The following is a 17,670-nucleotide window of genomic DNA, read 5'->3' as shown; positions in this document are numbered from 1 at the left end:
GATGGACACCTTTTCGTTCTATTTTCTTGTCCTATTTTGGTAGTAAACGAAGAATATCAGAGACGTATCCTCGCGAGTTCCATCTTCCCCCACAGTACTCACTTACACTCCCTTGACATGTTACACAAAGCTAAGTCAATCCAAAGTCCGTATATAAACATTGTATACGAACTCATTGTATACGAAGGTCAGTGGTGTTATAGCTATATAGAAAATTCTAAGTTGTTTACCTCAAGGCGTACTGCCGTAATGGAAACCCTGCTTCCGAGTCCGCCATGAGTGCGCGCAGCACAATGTGTGGAGAAGCAGATTTTGCCGACATCAGACGCAGTTGCGACGTCGAAGGTCTTGATTTCGCAACATCGGTGCTCTTGGCGGTCACGGACTATATGACGTCCAGAAAGTTAAGTTAACTATATCTCACTGTATAAGCACACAATGCAAATATACACATTGCGGTAACGGGTAGTCGAATATGTGTGCGAAAGTCGTTATACACCTTAACGTATGAGAGGGTCGAATTTGAAAATTTTAATAAACAATATTCACCTCGAGTGTTTGGACGGTGAGTTCTGTTTTCTTTTCTTCTCCCACGACGGAGTCATCAGAGGCTCGGACATGTTGGAAAGGAAGAAGAGAAAGAACAGAAATGTGTAGTCTACCCGATAAAGATGTGATTTTACCCACGTTCAAACTCTCCCAGCCGTCTGCAAGCATAACACTGTTGATATGAACGATTTTTGCACAATAGGCTATATATCTTTTGTTTTCTTGAAGTATTTTTCATCTTTATATGTTACAATTCTTGAAATGTTTACTAATAACTTTCACCTGCATCTAAAGCGGACAAGTTCCTTGAAGTAGTATGTATAATGTAACGAGGCAACCAATACGAACGCAATCTACGAAGTACATCATACTGAGTGCAAGTGAACACGTGGTAGCACAGACCGTCGTTTTCCTGCAAACAAACTGTATATTAATCTTGCACCAATTAAGCAAATGTTTATCCATACAGTATACGTTCCTCTTATACAGGACAACTGCTTAAATACAAGCAATGTTTATGACAAAAATAGTTATAGTGTAAATTACACTGTGTAGGCTAATAGAAAAGTATAATTAAACTTACTTAAATTAAATTAATGAATTCGCAAAAAAACTGATTAAAATGTATTCAATCCAAAGATTTCTTACAAATCATTTTGATTTTTTTTGTTAAGTTTGTTTTTATTTCTAACCTGTGCTTCACGAATTTGTTGTTTTGCTTTCTCTGTGAGAACAAACTTGTGGCGATCCAGAACATCTCTGTATAATTGGTGACGCTGGAGTCGGATAACTGCTTCTTCGTCTTCTTGTGCGTCGCCTGTTGGTAGCACCATGGAACCGCTGTTGCTGAGTTGCATTTTAAATTATTTTTTTTCATTTTTTTATTAGGAAACGCAGTGACTAAAGTAATCCGTTTAAAAATATTCGTTAAAAAATATAAAATGCTATTAAAAACAAGTGTTTATATAAGAGTTTTAAACTCTAGCCTACATACTATGTTCTGAAATCGTTTTATCTTAATTTTCGTTAATTTTGATCAAGACTTACTACTTAGACTCGTAGTTTGAGAACAGGTCTTTAAATGCTTCTGAATCGAGCCAGAACTTGGCGAGAGGTTCACCAGCAGTACCGACCAAGAACGAGAGGAAACTGTCCATCCCGGATTTCTGTTAAAGAGTACTTTCCTTGACAAATAAAAACATCTTACTAAAATGCCGGTAGTTTTTTTTTATGTGCGGTTAGCTTTGGGTTTGTTTCCATAAAACACCAAATTAAAATATGCACATGGTGGAAAACTATACTGATTTACAGATAAACATTTTTTTCCCAAACACAAAACATACAAACCCAACAACACCATTACTCAGCAAACCCTATTAAAATTACCGTTTTAAACATTTTCTCTTTGATATGTTGTAGAGAGAGGGAATGAGTAATTTCAATCGAAGCAATCTCCGTTTCAGTTTCTTCAACAGAAGAATCCTGATCATCGAAGTTGAGGAACTCGCCGGGATCAAATTCCTCGTCTTCGATGACGTCATCGTCATCTACGTCATACGTGACGTCACCATCGTCGTAAATGTTGGATGTGCTGATGGTCGCCGTGTCGTCAATTTGAGTTCTGCCGATTGAAAAATAGATTGACTAAAGCTCATACAAACAGCGATAACTATACAAAAAAGTAGTGTGGGGTAAGTTGGTAACTGCATTTATAGCACATAATAACAATTACCAAGCTGTTGATCTGTGCCACACAAAGCACAATTGATTTTAAACATAATATATTTGTGGGGTTTCAGGATATGTTATGTGCTAAAGGTGTCCTATCTTCCCCCACCACACTATAGTAAGAAAAGAAGTACTGCATATTCGTGTTGATTACATCTAAATAACACAACTGCTCTTACATTGGAGTTCCTTCAGTTGGTGGTTGTGTTCTAACTTTCGGAAGGACGATGGTTGCTCTGTGGGGTTTGGTGGGAGAGTCTGCTGTTCGTAGAGCGCTCTTGCCCTCGTATTTTGTCGCTATTTTGAAACAAGAAAACCCTTGTTATAGAATAAATGTATGGTAAAAGGCTTGGATAAAAATGGTTATGTAGTACTGCGGGGTCGTGTTTTTACCAATTAACAACGCTCTTTTAAAGTCGCGGGCTACGGCTATATACCTTTGTAAATATTTTTTTTGTTTACTACGAAGAGTGGACAAGAAGTAGAACAAAAACATCTTCTATCTTACCAAGCCCACAATAAGTCCTAACATTCTATATACACCAGTTAGAAGCAACACATTTAAACATCATACCGTCCATCCACATGGTGGCGGAAGCGGGCGCACTTTCTTGTACCGATGATGACCGTCATAACCGATCTGCTCCTCGATCCTCCCTCCTCGCTCTCCCAAAACGAACTCATTCCAAGAGTGTCGGCTCTCGTAGCAATGTTACGAGTTTTTTCGCTTGGTCCTGCATACAATATAAACCATGATGAAATCATTGTTACTGAAACCAAACATTTATTATTATTGAATAGAAGTTTATATACTAAACATTCTTTAGTGTTTAGAAGGTACGTAGTCGTTTATTATACATAGTATCATATGATTGTTTCATGCGTAGTTTCATAAAATAGTGATCGTTTAATCAGCATTTTGCGAAAACTAATCCATTTATAATAAAAACATTTTTTAAGAGATCTAGAAAATGGACCTGCAGCGCGAAAAAATGAAGGGTTATGTCCTTTTATCTCCAATAGATTTATTCGCTAAAGTTTCGGCATAGTTTCGGTGTTTTGGTCACAACAGATTGAATTCCGTACCAGAATAGTATCAAATCACTCTTATAGTGTATTGACATAAATCCAGGTACAATAGAACAGAAAGCGACATTACAGCCCTAAGTTCCTACTAAGCCTTGGGTATCTCGTTACAAAATCGCCGCCAAAAAGCGGAAAGCGTAAACTTATCTCTTACAATTGATTGAAAGGGAAAGTTGTACAGTATTAGATAATGTTACAAATATAAAGAGGATTTATGTTATTACTGTAAAATTAAACCACACGAATTATTCTGAATAAAAGGAAAGAAAGCATACCCTTAATTAACACTGCGGCATAAACAGATCGATTTAATATTCTTGCTATATACAATCCCTATGTAAAAGTATGTGGGGTAAGATGGGATAATATATCATATTTTCCGATCTGTTTTGTTTGAACAACTAACAACGCTCTTTTAGAGTCACTGGGCTACTTTGCACAATTCTGTAAACATTCTTTCTTTGCTGCCAAATGGGACGAGAAAACAACAAAACATATTCTTTCTTCCCCACCATACTATATATGATGTTACACTGACCGCTGTTAGCATATCCAAAAGCTGTAGTCCCAAGACCGGAATCAGAGAATGGATTTTGGCGACTTGATGTTGCTTCGGTGTTTTTCCCTGGTGATGTATATTCCTGTGGGTTACGTCGGTGGTGTGTACGTGGTCTTATGGTGATATCCTGGGCGTAATGAAAGCTGGCTTCACTTGCAGATGTATCGTGCAAGGTGGGCGATGATGGTGTATGATCTGCGTATAGTATAGTACTGAGGGGTAAGATAAACACCGTTAGCGCATAATACCGCATATTTCCAGTTTTATAAAGTACAAGAAAGGAATCTTATAGACCCGATATAAATTATTCTCAAATATTGGTCAGTCAAAACATTTAATTTAAAGTCAGTGCAGTTTTAGTAACGCGTATATATACGAAAGCCAATGCCAAGTTCGAGTCTTATGTAAACATAGACTGTGCATATACTCACACACTAAGTCAATGTTGAATTCAAAGAATGAACGATAAGCTAATTAGTACTGAACAAAAATCGAAAATCAAACACAGCATATTATACAAGTATCGGCGTACCTGTGCCAATGTTTACCGGCAAACTAACCGCCCTACTCCCGGGGCGGGCGCTGGAGGACTCGGGGTATTTGCTCGTGTCGGGGCCTTCCGTCCATTCGGTCGATTCGCCCATACTGGTCGTAGCTCTTGAAGTCAAGTCCATAGCTCCGCTCATCACCGAGGTCGTCGTAGCATAACCGACCGACAGTCTACTGTAGCCTCTGATTCGGCTGCTGCCTCTTCTGAGGTCGATCGGTCGCAAAAGTAATTTGCAGAGCTTGAATTCGCGGTACATCTGTGTGCTGTATATCGACAATAACGTATAAATAAATAAAAGTTAATTTATACCGATAATAATAAAAGTCTATATGTGAATAAAGACAAAATGCAATATGTAAACATATAGACAAGAAATGCATGTATAGCCGTTCCCCATTGCATGGTTTCGTGAATAGTATACTGTAAGGTAAGATGGGATTCCGTTAGCACCCAAATCCCATATTGTCTGATTCTGTTTTTAACAATTAAAAGCGTTTGGGGGGGGGCGCGGGACGACGGGTATATAATTCTATAAATGTTCTTTGTTTACTATCAGATAAAACGATAAAAGGGAATAAAAACATGTACAAATTTACCCCACCCCACTGTAAACCTTTCCCCAAACAAAAAAAGTAAACTCTTAAATAAAAAAGTTTTACTTACTCGACAAATAAAGGAAGTCGGTTCTCTTTTGCCCATTGCATCATTCGTTCTCTTTCGTCCTCCTTTGCTCCAAACACGGATCCGGGCATAACCGTTGACCCGTTCTGTCCTCCATTAGTTGATGACGTAAAAAGTGGATCATTTTTCGTTTCGGCACAAATCGGAGCGACAGGAACGGTCTCTTTCTCGAGGTCATGAAAAGTGCCGGTGAATCTGCTGTAACACAACGGTGTGGGAAACGCCTGGAATTAAAAATACAAACAAGTTAAAGTTAAAACTTTATAAGCTGAAATCTGTTCTGTAATGACAATTATCTCCTCTATAAATATTGGTAAAAATGTTAACGCTTAAAATGTCGATGTTTTAGATTTAGAACATATGTTGCGCAAATGTATGCCACGCTACAAACACGCAGCGGACTGAACAACTGAACTTTTCATGATCTTCTCTATAACTTTGGCGTATATAGCATTTGTTCAAGCTGCTGAACTAATACATTACATCACGCTGATCTAACACCGAACTTTAATAAGCACGTCTATATATTAGTCTGCATATAAGCCAACGCAATTACGTCTAGTTATAAAACACTACGGATACCATCACTGTTTCAAAATAAAACTATGTCCTAGTAGAGTGCAACACAAAACAGCACGCATCAGTGTCTGCAATCACTATCAGAAAAACGAGGCGCGGGGAAAATTAAGCGCACGGCAAAATATGGTGTAATTATTATACGGCAAATAAGCAGGACGGTCAAACAACCGTGTATGCAGTTTGTGCACCTATATTTGCATTGGTGTACTGAACTCGTTTTGTACGATAAAAACTGCTGATAATTAATAAGATGTTGAATGACAAATATTATGCAGCTGGTACACAATACGAAGTACTGTATGCGTTTTATCGGTGTTTCGAAAAAATACATTTTTAGGCACCTGTATAGACAAACTCCTAAGGAACACATATCTTCAAAACTAACTGTCTTTTCAACCAGTGTTTTTTAAGAACTGTTTATTTCAACAAATAGTACTGCGGGGTAAGTTGGGTTGCAGTTAGCTTCTAAACCCCATATTGTCTGATCTTGTTTTGAACAATCAACAACGCATTTTTGAGAGTCAAAGGGCTATACTTTTATATAATTCTATAAATATTCTGTCTCACCTTACCCCACCCTTTTTATATAGATTGACTATTCGACACCAAACTTACCTTTAAGGAAAGAAAACAGTTAAAATATTCCAGAAACAAATCATCGCACGATAGATTCTCTTCCAACGAATCCAAGTTCACCATTCGTTCACTACTTCGTCCTGGCATTTCAAATCCAAATACATATATATTCTAGAATACTAAAGTCGTCGGTTTTTTCTATATATTCATAATACAACAGGTGTCAATTGATCAGTTATTTGGTCAATCTGTTTTTTCAGCTTACGCTGTTTCGTTGCGTCGAACGTTTACGTCCCTAGAATAAATATGTAAACTTTTTGTATGTATAGATAAATAGACTCTAGTCGACACTGATTACAGAAAAAAGACTCTCCAAAAATTAAACTTTGAACGATTAGAAAAATACGCTACGCTTCGGATAAAATAGGTCTATAATCATATACACATTAATAATTTGAGGTTATACTGGAACTGTAGTTAGTTTAAATACCTCTTGTTGTCGAGCTGTTATTTAATCATCTGCACAATAAACTCACTACGGTAGAATTCCCATCAAGTAATCAGATATCTCGATAATCGAAGTTGGCAGTGCTTCAGTAGATTGCTCCATTGCGACATCTCGCGGATGGATTAATTGAAAACTTCAGACAGACCTTGGCGCCGAATCACCTAGTGAACTCGTAATTGTAAATTAATATGAAAAAACTTGTATTATTTCAAACTTACCATTTATGAAGCATGGTATGCTATACTGTTTTACTATTTTGAATGGATAACTGTACAAATTTCAAGGCAGTCACATTGCGCGTAAGTTTCACACACTGGTTCGGTAATCGGACGCCAAAACACAGATTCCCAACAAAACAAACGTCTTCAGTTTCGCAACACATTTGTTCCAATGCACAAAGGAACCACTAAAGCCTATTTTACGATTTTGAATCAAACTTGAACAAAATACGCTTCAGTGCAGTAAGATTATATTTGATTCACGTAAAAATGTGTAACACAAAATATACGCAGCAATACTGTATCTTTGAAAAGGGGAGCAGAAAAAGAGAAAAACGACGACAGCACCTTACGTTTATGGCAAAATAAACAGCTTCAACACTCTGTAAAAGGAAGAGGCATAAAATGAACCGAACCAATGAACGGAGCAGCAACCAACGAGTTTCAACCGTTTCATTTGCAATATAGTGAACATTAGGAAGACGATGTGTAGTAACAGTGATGTGGCTCACTACTCCACGCGTGAGTGAACTCCGCACGCTTGAGTGACTTCACGGTCGATCAGGTTTAGCGTGACGACAAGTGAAACAGGCTTTGGTGGGATGGAGGGCTACGACGGCGCACAAGAACGCGTGGGCGTGTAGCAGCAGAAAAACAGACCATAGCAACCCGAAAATCGGCGGCGGTTTGTGGATCCCGTCATACTTCCACCGATAAGAGGTTGTAAGTTGAAGTATGACACGCTGAAGTGCTAACGGCCTCTCATACCCTGGGTGGTGCAATCAACTACAATTGTCTGTGGCACTTACAGTGTCATAGATTGCTGACGCTCGCCGTTTTCTGAAGCCCAGGTTTGCTGCTGGCGAGCTTTCCTTTGCCCTTGTCTCCAAGTTTACGCCAAACGACCTGAGCAACAACGACAATAAGCACTCTACTACGGACTCTTACCTAACCACACGCTGCAATTTGCGCCAATCGTGAATACTAAAACAAAGCTTTTAGGAAAACAATGGCATTTAAAAAAACTATACTTTATAAAGGGGAAATTCGAATGATTAAATTGCATTTTCCAAAAAACAATTTTTATAGTTTAAAAATACTAAGCATACAAATACTTACTCGTCACACAAAAGAGTCTCCTGGCTGCTAAGCAAAGCATGCAAAGAATAAACAGAATAAACATTATTGTCCTATACTATTTTAATTATGTAATATGCTGTTATAGTTAAAAGGTCTTACATTGCACATTTCTCGCACCATCGCTTTCTCCTTGTCGTCTAATATTGTGTTATTTACTGGTGATAACGGGTACTCAGTGTCTTCTGTATCTTTGTCTAATTGGTCATGTAATTGCAAAACCTGCGGAAAAAAAAACTTTAAAATATAAAACAACAGAGACTGATAAAAAAAATAAAAATAAATCTTTTATAAAAATGATCACAATATTACATAAGCCATCTGTTATGAAATTTTTGAATTCCATTTTAATTTAAACTTTAAAACCATTCCATGCTTTTCACAGTTTGTATATTAATTTATCAGCTTGTACATAAATGCAGAAATGTTACACCTTTAAAATATGCCCAAGCACATTACATGTAACAATAACTAAATATGAAAAACTATTTTTTAAATACAGAGGGACGATTGGTAGCTATTTAATGCCTAACGTATATAAAATCCCATGCTTAACTATAGAATGGTGTAACTTTTAACTTTTAACATGGTGAATTCAGTTGAACCTTAACTACAAATGAGAGCTGCAAGTACTTGATGTCATTGAAGGCAGTTGTAATTATTGATTAAATTCGTGTAAGAACAGTTTAGAGTATTACACCACGGTAGGGTAACTGTAGTTCTACATAGAATAAATGTCAGGAAAAATCCAATTAAAGATACAACTTTTCGGAAATAGTTTTTTTTTACGATTTTTGCATTTTTTTAGCTTTTTATGATTTTTTGGGAGGAATTTTTCAATTTAACTTACAAATAAATAAGAATTACGTTTTAATTGAATTATTTCTACATGACATATAATTATGTAATTTGTAATGAACAATTTAACAATGAAACAATATAGTTTAAAGTTAAGACAGTAAGTAATAGGATTAAAAACAGACTAGGGAATTACTCTAAAAATAGATAAATTAATGCAACGTACGCACATTGTATTTCTACCGTTAGTAGCTTTTATAAACCACTGTAATCAACAAAATGTTACAGATCATAAAATGCACTGCTGGCACAAAGTGATATATCATCATTATAAGTTAAGAGAGTAGACCAAAATTATAACATTAAACTTGCGCTTTTAGGAAACTAACCTTCTAGTAAAATAAATTACAGATTTGATCAAAAACTGTTTTTTTTTTGTTGTTGCAGGACAGACAAAACATTGTTTAAAAAAGGGCCGTTAATTTATATGTTAAATTGCTAGAAAAACAGTTTCTTATTAAACGTATTATGCCGGTAGCAACTAGTAATAGCAGTGAAATACTATTTTCATATCAAAAGTTGAGATTAAAAAACTGAACCATCTTTAGTAAACATATGAGCTGTTATGTTTGTATTTAAAATGACCAGAAAATTCGTGTTTTATGCAAATATGCAAATATGGGATCTTAAAACAATATGTCTTATATTTATATATATATATATATATATTTTCAATTATTATATCTTTAGTTTACCTTCATAGCATGTACAATGGCTTCAGGTTTTTGGGAAGGTGTTGGTTTAGGTGGTAGAGAAGCATCACTGCTCGACAAATGAGGCTGTGTAATACACGCTGAGTTATTATACCTCATATTAAGAGTACCACAGCTCGTAAATCAAATAAGTTTTATGCGTAATCTGACCTGTAGTCTGGCTATAAAAGGTGTGGAGAGAAAAAAAGTTTGCAGGTCTTACAGCTGCACTGAATTTTTTTAATTTTCTGCCTTGAACCTGACCTTTACCAAAACTTTTTTAAATGTTTTGTTTGTATAGTGCAACAGAGTATGAAATAAGGACAGTGCTTTTTGCCTTTTGAGCAAAAACATAGGAGAAAATGGACAAAAACTAGAGTTTGCTATAAAAACAAGCTGATATGTAATGCAAATAAAGATACTTTTCATACAAGGTTAATACTTATCAGCAAATATTATGTCTCAAACATAAAAACTTTGTTTGTTACACATACATTATTGTGAAAGTGAAATAATACTATGGGCTTTTACTAACCACATTTTTTAACAGTCACATAGGAACATAATGTATTTTAGCAAAAAATTTAAGCTAGTATTTGATACAACTATTACGTAATATAGTAGGTAACAGAATTTGCAAGTTAGAAACAGGGTGTTGGGGTAATGGCTCAAATCTAGCCTAAATCCCAGGTCCTTGACAAGGACCTCACCCACATAGAATAAAAGTGAGATACAGCTTTAACTACTGCTTTGGAAACATTGATTTTGAATTGGAGAGTAAATGCACAAAGCCACAGCCCACAGTTCACTTGCAATCATTAATTAAGACACAAGTGCTTCACTTAATCTACTTCTGCTTTGTAACATCCCAGCTCTCTTTAATCAAAATCATAGCATAGGAAATTTTGGCTATTTACCATTTACCTACTGGGTTGCATCTAATATAAATGGGGCAAAAAATTTGCTGTGCAATAAGTTATTAAAAAAAAGGAATGTTCAAGAGATTTTTTTTAATACCGCCTGCTTAGACTGGCAGTATTATAAAAAAAGGGATAAAACTTGAAAAAACTTTTTAAATACTTTTATATAATGCATAAATGGAACTCATATTATTCATTAGTATTACCGCTCATAAGACATATTACAAATCGTTGCATGGTGCTAAACATTTGGCCAAGACTTCATTAATAAAATAAAACAAATGATGCTAAACTTTGACAGTTTCCAACAGAATATTAAAGCTATAAAAATCACAAAAAAATGTAAAACACACTATACTAAATCAAGTCGAACCAATTGTATAATAATAAATAAATAGACTTTGCCTTAATGGCATCGTCAGTCTCTTATTTAAATACACATACCATTCTTGTGTGGTTTCTATGCCTGTTGATATCCGAGGGCATGGAATGCATGGGAGGGGTGGTTAGGTTGGTTGACAGGTTGGAAAACGTAAAATCGTGAGTTGAGGTTGCTGGGGGAGATGGCGGGACAGTAATCTGGATTATAGTAAAAGCAGGATGGTAAAACGAAGATTATCCACAAAGACATTCTACTACAAAGTGTTGAATCACACTTGTGAAAGAGATTAATAGAATTAGAAGAAAAATTTGTAGATCTTGTACTTATTACAACGAATCAATTGAATTATATAATACATTTGTAATATTTAATACAATTTTAAATTTAAAAAACTGAAATTGTTAGATGAATCATACTGTGTAGTATTACTACTATATGGCCTATACTGCGATTTATGAATATCTATTCTCTCTATGACATACACAAATATACATATACCATAGTAAATATTAGCCAACTTACCCGTTTAACCATCACTTTAGGTTCATCAGATCGTAACATCCGGTGTTCAAAGTGGCGTAAATAGGAATCATTTTGAAGAGAACCTACAAAAGGCGAAAATATTTTTTAAGAAAAATTATAATATAAAAATATATATTTATATTATATTAGCCTAAGCTTATGGTTAAGCCATTAATTTAAAGTGGCAGACCAAAGAAAATTAAAAATGTTTTGTTTTTTTAAAACATTGGCGATACGTTAAGACCACATTTAGGCATTACTCGAATTTTAATTTTTTGCTGATATGCCTTTTAACATATAACCTAGCCTAGGTATAGCTACTAGTCAGTTTACCTATATAGAAAAAACACAAGTACAGCATGTACAATGTATCGCAGTAAAATTTTAAAAAGAACCCAATGCACTACAAACAAACCTGCCTAGATTGCAGAATTAAAAGGATTGCGAAGGGAATTAAAAAATCCTACGACAAATAGAAGTAAAAGCTCAAGGTAAAGCTACAGATTAACTTCTTACTAGAAAGCGGAAGATTATCTTTTGTCAATGAGCGGGAATGATGATCTGGGCTATAGTTGCTCGCCGTTGATCCGTTGCTGCTTCCGTCTCCAGAGTCCCTTGTTTCCGGAGTATGAAGAAGATTAGGGGGAGGAGGGAAACTGCTCTGACTGTCAACTGAACTTCTGTTTCCCGCGTTCTCCTGGTCCAACATTAAGCATATCTCCTTTAAGGTTTTATTCTCCTGCACCAGAGTGGTTTGTTTCAACTCTAAGTCTTTTATTTTTTGATGGCAAGTGGCCAGTTCTTTCTGCAGTACACCAGTTGCATAACGTCCAAACATTTGCCACTCTCTTGCTACTTTTTTCGCTTTTTCTCGGTCGTCATCAAGGAAACAACAGATCCCTGCCAGTTCTTCTTTCTCTTTAAGCAAAGCATCTTTCTCGAGCATTAGTTTTTGATTCACTTCTCTTACTCCTCGCACTTCAAGAAGGTGAACCTTGAAAAAAAGAACAAATTTATCTTATGAACTGTGGCTGGGGAATAATTATGTAGTCAATTCAATCTGCTTTTTGTAATATTCCCCCTTTACAATTACTGTCAGCTTATCTTTAGTTTTTAGGACGTTTTTTGAAAGCCCATTCACATGACTTAAATATTCATATATTCAAAGTAAAACAAAAATCAAGATCTACTTACAGTGTATTGAATGCTAAGACTCATACTCTGTTAAACTTAAACGCAAACAAGAAATCGACTTATACTACAGGCTTTCAGCTGTAATGTGCACTATACAACACACTGAACTAGAATGATAATTTCACAAAATTAAGCACCCTTTGCCATAATAGACCTAAATGTAAACAAACTGAATTATTCACTGAATACAAAATTAGGAGCAATGGAAATTATAGGCTTACACATACAGATTCCAAAACAATTATACAATTAAGAGAAAGACAGAAAACAGAAATTATGTTGTTGTATATTTTACAATGTAAACAGAAGATCTCACACGTGCTACACATTTATTTTTCAGGTTGCTGCGTGCTATTTTTAATAACCAGTACAAAGTACGCTGCTATATACTGTATACCGGACAAAATTGACAGCGTTAAATAACGTTTCACAAACATTGATTTTACAGATGCTTTCTACACATGTTTTCACAAGTTTACAGAAAAAGATTACATAACGAAACAAACAAGCACCAACCTGTAACTTTCTGTTCACATCTTTCATTGCTCTGCTCCTTTCAACGAGTAATTTTTTATTTTCGTTTTCCGCAAATCGTAATCTTTGGATCACATGATCGAGGCCTTCGTGGCGAAGCTCGATGTCGGTGGGAGAACGTAAACATCCAACATCAGATCCTCGGGAGGAGGGAGAGGAAGTAGAGGAGGAAGAAGATGGGGAAGACTGCTGGTGATACTCCATTATTTTTTTACAAATTTTTTTACACCAAATCTAATTTTTATACTAAAGAGATCATCATACTAAAATAAGATCAAAATTAATACTTAAATGCCTTTCACATACTAATGTGTTAACATAAATTATCCGAAAATTTAATATTCTTATAATTATGAAGCATGCAAGGTGCCTTTAGTGTTAATGCATTTGATTTACAAACGAGAAATCTCCTGTCTGCAACCTTTTCGTACTTTTATCATTTCCATTCAACAAAAGAATAATATAATTCCCAACAAAAATATTATATAATTATTACACTACTAAGCGTGCAAAAAAAACTAATAAATGCATACTACAGAATATCCGCAACATAAAATACCGCAGTAGCGAAACTACAACTTCTCGAGAATAGAAACTCTTTTGCGTCTTGCAACTTTATTGAAGTATGCGGTTTGTAAGAAAACAAGAAAATACAAATCAATCACTACTTCCGCGTGGTGGCGCCCTAAACAGTTTAATTTTGTAAACACAGGGGGTTATATTTTTGATGTTGTAAAAATATTGCCTTGTTTTGTTGCTTTTTATCTGAAAATCTTAGCTAGTCGTTTTTTCAATTACTTTTGTTCATTAGAAGTAGCACCAATTGATTAAAGGGTGTTTGTTTTGATTGAATAAGTCGACAGGTAAATTCGCTTAAACTATATGTTTGAAAAGAAACGTGCTAAAGCGTGCGTGTAAATGAACAGATTGAAAATCTTACCTTTGCGGGATGACAGTTTGAAAAGTAAATTATTGGAGCTGAAACGCACGTTCGAAACAAGCTATGGACCAAGTGGGAAACTGAAATTATTCGCTGAACAGAGTGGAGAACAAAGTTATGGATCGTCTTCAACTTTGTTCTTACGTTCTGTGGTAAATCTATACGAAGACGATCCCGTAATAAAACTACTGTTTACAAGCATCAAAGAGCACTTGAAAAACTACAAAGATTTCGGTTTGTTTTGTAGTTTTACATGCCTGTCGTTACTTCATAGCGGTTTAACAACGGACGTACCAGCGTCCGTGGTAACCCAGTGCTACGAAAAATTTTTGTGCGAAATTTCAGACTTTATTTCCAGCTCGGCTCTCAGTTTTGACGTCAGTTCATTGACATCATTTACAAAGCTGTTAAATGGGGTAATTTGGACCAAGCCAACTCTAAAACTTACTGTAAATGAAGTGGAGACCTGGTCAATGCAGATGTTAAAAGCCTGCATAAAACAAATGCCTTGTAAAGGCTGGAGACCAAGTAATCCATTACCAGCAATCACTTATCAACAGAGCGCACTAAAACAAAACCCACAAGTGTTTGATGGAGTTATACTCGAACTATATCATTATACAGCAAGTGATTTACATGATATTTGTGCTGTCGTTTCTATGAAACAAAACCGCCGAGTCATGGTAATAAACCTGACACAAATTGCTGACTCACAAACTGAAATGTTCAAAAACTCAACCAAATCTGAAGTGAACAAATTCTCTGAAAATGAAACTAAAAAGTTCATGCAAAAAATTGTGGGCTGTAAAATTTCAATTCTATTTAGCCAAAGAATCGTTTCAGACGAAATAAAAAAGTTCCTTTCTGAACAAAGTGTCACTGTAATAGACCGGATAGGTCGTGATGCAATTGATTCGGTAAAGGACATCACAAGGTGTAAGATAATTGAGTATTTTTGTGAAGAACCAATTCATTGTATTAGTACCATTGATGATATAAGAGAAATTACTTTTAATGGGAAATCGTACATTCTTTTAACAAATTCTTCAATTCCTATGTGTTCTATTATAGTATTTTATTCAAATCCAGCAATTGAGCATGATGTTCGACATATATGCACTGCTGCGTTACATACATTCTGGCAAACAGTAAACAGCCAAAAGGTTTTACCTGGTGGCGGAAAATTGGAAATTGAAATAGCAAGAAATTTACGCAGAATTTATTCAAACCAAAACACCCACACCGATATTCCATGCACGAAAAGTCAATTCCTGATTTGTTTAGAAAATTTTTGTTCTGTTTTTGACCATATTGGTCATATGCTGCATGACAGTCCAAATAATTGCCCTGTAATTCAGGACTGTTATACCTCAAAATATAACGCTATAATGGTGGCTGTGCAAACTGCTTGCATGGTACTAGGTATACAGTTTCATATAACGGATTAATCATTTTTAATTTCTTTAAAATTTGCTAACATTACCAGTTCACTGTATGTTGTGCTTATATGATACATAATTCTGCAACCTTATTCATTCATATTTGTTGTGCTCTGATTCTGTAAGTTGTATTATTTAATCTGAAATGCATAAATACCTTTTTCCATTTATATGCAAGTTGTTGTTCCAAAAACTAAGATATCTTTTTTTTCGCACAGAATGCCACAGATTAAATTAGAGCATGTTGTATCATTCAGCAGTGAACATAAAGAACATAAAGTCGAGAACCTGCTGAAAAGTGGGAAATGGAAGTGTGCCAAACCTGGCGAAAAACAAAGTTTTGTTGTTTTCCAGTTTAAAAAAGCGACAAAAATCTCCTCGATTGACATTGGGAATGATGGATCGGCATTCGTGGAGGTTTTGGTATGCAGGTCTGGAGGGGAGGAAAAATATGAAGTTCTTCTTTTAGCATCTTCGTTAATGTCACCACTAGAGAGCAGAACGGGGGAAGGAGCAAATCGTGTTCGGATGTTTAGTAGGGAAAAACTTGTGTCCTCGGCTGCAGAACAGATTTGGGATCAAGTAAAAGTGGTCTGCACCCAACCGTTTAATAAAAATACAATGTATGGACTTTCATTCATACGGTTTAACACTGATGAGGAGAAACCTGAGGTTTTAAAACAAGAAACGCAAGAAAAAAACGTAAAAGTAGAGATTACCCCACAGAAGAAGAAAGTGGCACCCACAAGTACAAGTAAAGCTAAAATTCAGGAGACTGTAATAAAGAAAGAGCCGCCAAATGATACATCTTCTATAAGTAAGAAACTTGCTGGTCTCAAGAGGTCTGCAGAGCAAAGGAGGAATGAAGGAACTCCGAAGAAAAAGCAAACTTTGGATCCTGGTTCTGACTTGAAAATGGATAAATTACTAAAAGATGTTGTAATTGCTCTAAGTGGATACCAGAACCCTGAAAGGGGAAATATCCGTGATACAGCAATGAAAATGGGGGCACAGTACAGAAAAGATTGGACTGCTGATTGCACCCACTTGATTTGCGCATTTCCAAACACACCTAAATACACAAAGGTCATTAAATGCGGTGGTAAGGTGGTCAAGCATACATGGATCATGGATTGTTGGAGTAATAAAAAGTTAATGAACTGGAAAAGTTACAGCTTGGCGCCAGTTGCCAGCGACGACGAGGACAAAGAACAATCAAATTCACCGAAGCAAAAGGCGAACAATGTGTACGATGAATCAACAGACGCTGAAGACAGTGAAGACACTGACGCCGAGATAGACGGATTTTTAAAAAGTGACAAAAAAGAAAAAGGCAGTGCAACTAACGGTGGTAATGTAGAAAATGTTAAAAGTTTGCCCAACTATTTCGACAGCCTTGGATTTTGCCTGGTCGGCGAGTTTTCTGCGGCAGTAGAACGCATGTTACGACGTCATGTTACAGTGTTCGGCGGCAATGTGCACGATTCTATTGAAGATAACGATGTCACTCATGTTGTAACACAAGGAGGTTGGAACACAGAGTTAAAAAAGCGGCTAAAGTCAAACCCTTCTCTACAATTCGTGCGCCCGGAGTGGGTTTTTAAATGCAGTAAATCTGCCAGTTTATTGCCCTGTGCAGCATACGCAGTTCCGCGCTCATAATTTGTAGCAATTGTGTTGTAACTGCTGTTACTGGCGCAAAAGTGACGGTAAAGCAAATTTAATTGTAAAACGTAAACCTCCTGCGTTGGTTTATGGCCTAATTAGTCACCGGTTTGAACACCAAAGCAGTTTAAATATATCACTGTAGAACTTGGGCGTTTAAGACTTGAATGATGGACTTATTTTTCATATAAAAGGGGGAAAATGGGACACCTTCAGCATGTAACATCGAAGTATCCGGATCGTGTTTTAAACAATTAACAAGGGTCTATGGGAGTCGCTAGAATACAGTTTTATAATTCTTTGAATGTTCTTTGTTTAGTACTCAATTGGACGAGGAAGTAGAATGAAAAGAT

General features: G+C 35.9%; 4 protein-coding genes across 8 annotated transcripts; 2 read left to right on the top strand and 2 right to left on the bottom strand.

Annotated features, from left to right (window-relative positions):
* Window positions 1–94: 94 nt before the first annotated feature.
* LOC108950981 lies at window positions 95–7,167 on the bottom strand. Of its 2 annotated transcripts, XM_018817296.2 has the most exons (8): window positions 2,852–2,988; window positions 2,457–2,574; window positions 1,936–2,170; window positions 1,597–1,715; window positions 1,242–1,395; window positions 832–961; window positions 550–707; window positions 95–385 (listed from the first exon to the last, which is right to left on the bottom strand). In XM_018817296.2, exons 1-8 carry the CDS (start codon window positions 2,862–2,864, stop codon window positions 227–229), a joined length of 1,086 nt encoding a protein of 361 aa, XP_018672841.1. In that variant the 5' UTR covers window positions 2,865–2,988; the 3' UTR covers window positions 95–226. The 2 variants fall into 2 exon arrangements, with proteins under 2 accessions (XP_018672841.1, XP_026696209.1); XM_026840408.1 differs by lacking the exons at window positions 95–385; window positions 550–707; window positions 832–961; window positions 1,242–1,395; window positions 1,597–1,715 and adding exons at window positions 3,902–4,117; window positions 4,455–4,735; window positions 5,136–5,377; window positions 6,348–7,167 and having other exon boundaries at window positions 2,032–2,170; window positions 2,852–3,011.
* Window positions 7,168–7,268: 101 nt separating this feature from the next.
* LOC100179191 (coiled-coil domain-containing protein 85B) lies at window positions 7,269–13,532 on the bottom strand. Of its 4 annotated transcripts, none has more exons than XM_026840405.1 (8): window positions 13,256–13,532; window positions 12,062–12,539; window positions 11,546–11,628; window positions 11,086–11,220; window positions 9,725–9,808; window positions 8,274–8,393; window positions 8,154–8,180; window positions 7,269–7,940 (listed from the first exon to the last, which is right to left on the bottom strand). In XM_026840405.1, the coding sequence occupies exons 1-7, from the start codon at window positions 13,475–13,477 to the stop codon at window positions 8,157–8,159; spliced, it is 1,146 nt and encodes a 381-aa protein (XP_026696206.1). In that variant the 5' UTR covers window positions 13,478–13,532; the 3' UTR covers window positions 7,269–7,940; window positions 8,154–8,156. The 4 variants fall into 4 exon arrangements, with proteins under 4 accessions (XP_026696206.1, XP_026696207.1, XP_002129974.1 ...); XM_026840406.1 differs by having other exon boundaries at window positions 8,154–8,177; XM_002129938.5 differs by lacking the exon at window positions 8,154–8,180.
* Window positions 13,533–14,095: 563 nt separating this feature from the next.
* Window positions 14,096–15,869, top strand: LOC100181523 (McKusick-Kaufman/Bardet-Biedl syndromes putative chaperonin). The gene has a single exon (XM_002129889.5). The coding sequence runs from the start codon at window positions 14,192–14,194 to the stop codon at window positions 15,659–15,661; it is 1,470 nt and encodes a 489-aa protein (XP_002129925.1). The 5' UTR covers window positions 14,096–14,191; the 3' UTR covers window positions 15,662–15,869.
* Window positions 14,191–17,628, top strand: LOC100183893 (DNA repair protein XRCC1-like). Its single transcript, XM_009863770.3, has one exon. The coding sequence runs from the start codon at window positions 15,824–15,826 to the stop codon at window positions 17,312–17,314; it is 1,491 nt and encodes a 496-aa protein (XP_009862072.2). The 5' UTR covers window positions 14,191–15,823; the 3' UTR covers window positions 17,315–17,628.
* Window positions 17,629–17,670: the final 42 nt, after the last annotated feature.

Source organism: Ciona intestinalis, unplaced genomic scaffold, assembly GCF_000224145.3.
Source record: "Ciona intestinalis unplaced genomic scaffold, KH HT001241.1, whole genome shotgun sequence".
Lineage (NCBI taxonomy): Eukaryota > Metazoa > Chordata > Ascidiacea > Phlebobranchia > Cionidae > Ciona > Ciona intestinalis.
Note: the sequence above shows the minus strand (reverse complement) of the source record. Positions and strands in the feature narration are given on the sequence as shown.

Coding starts and splice junctions, on each gene's coding strand:
- LOC100179191 (XM_002129938.5), bottom strand. CDS start 13,477: ATGGAGTATCACCAGCAGTCTTCCCCATCTTCTTCCTCCTCTACTTCC. Junction 11,629..12,061: donor AGATAATCTTCCGCTTTCTA/GTAAGAAGTTAA, acceptor CGCCTTTTGTAG/GTTCTCTTCAAAATGATTCC. Junction 7,941..8,273: donor TGGTGCGAGAAATGTGCAAT/GTAAGACCTTTT, acceptor GTTGTTGCTCAG/GTCGTTTGGCGTAAACTTGG.
- LOC108950981 (XM_026840408.1), bottom strand. CDS start 6,455: ATGCCAGGACGAAGTAGTGAACGAATGGTGAACTTGGATTCGTTGGAA. Junction 5,378..6,347: donor ACTGTTTTCTTTCCTTAAAG/GTAAGTTTGGTG, acceptor TTTTAATTCCAG/GCGTTTCCCACACCGTTGTG. Junction 4,736..5,135: donor CGACTTCCTTTATTTGTCGA/GTAAGTAAAACT, acceptor GTCGATATACAG/CACACAGATGTACCGCGAAT.
- LOC100183893 (XM_009863770.3), top strand. CDS start 15,824: ATGCAAGTTGTTGTTCCAAAAACTAAGATATCTTTTTTTTCGCACAGA.
- LOC100181523 (XM_002129889.5), top strand. CDS start 14,192: ATGAACAGATTGAAAATCTTACCTTTGCGGGATGACAGTTTGAAAAGT.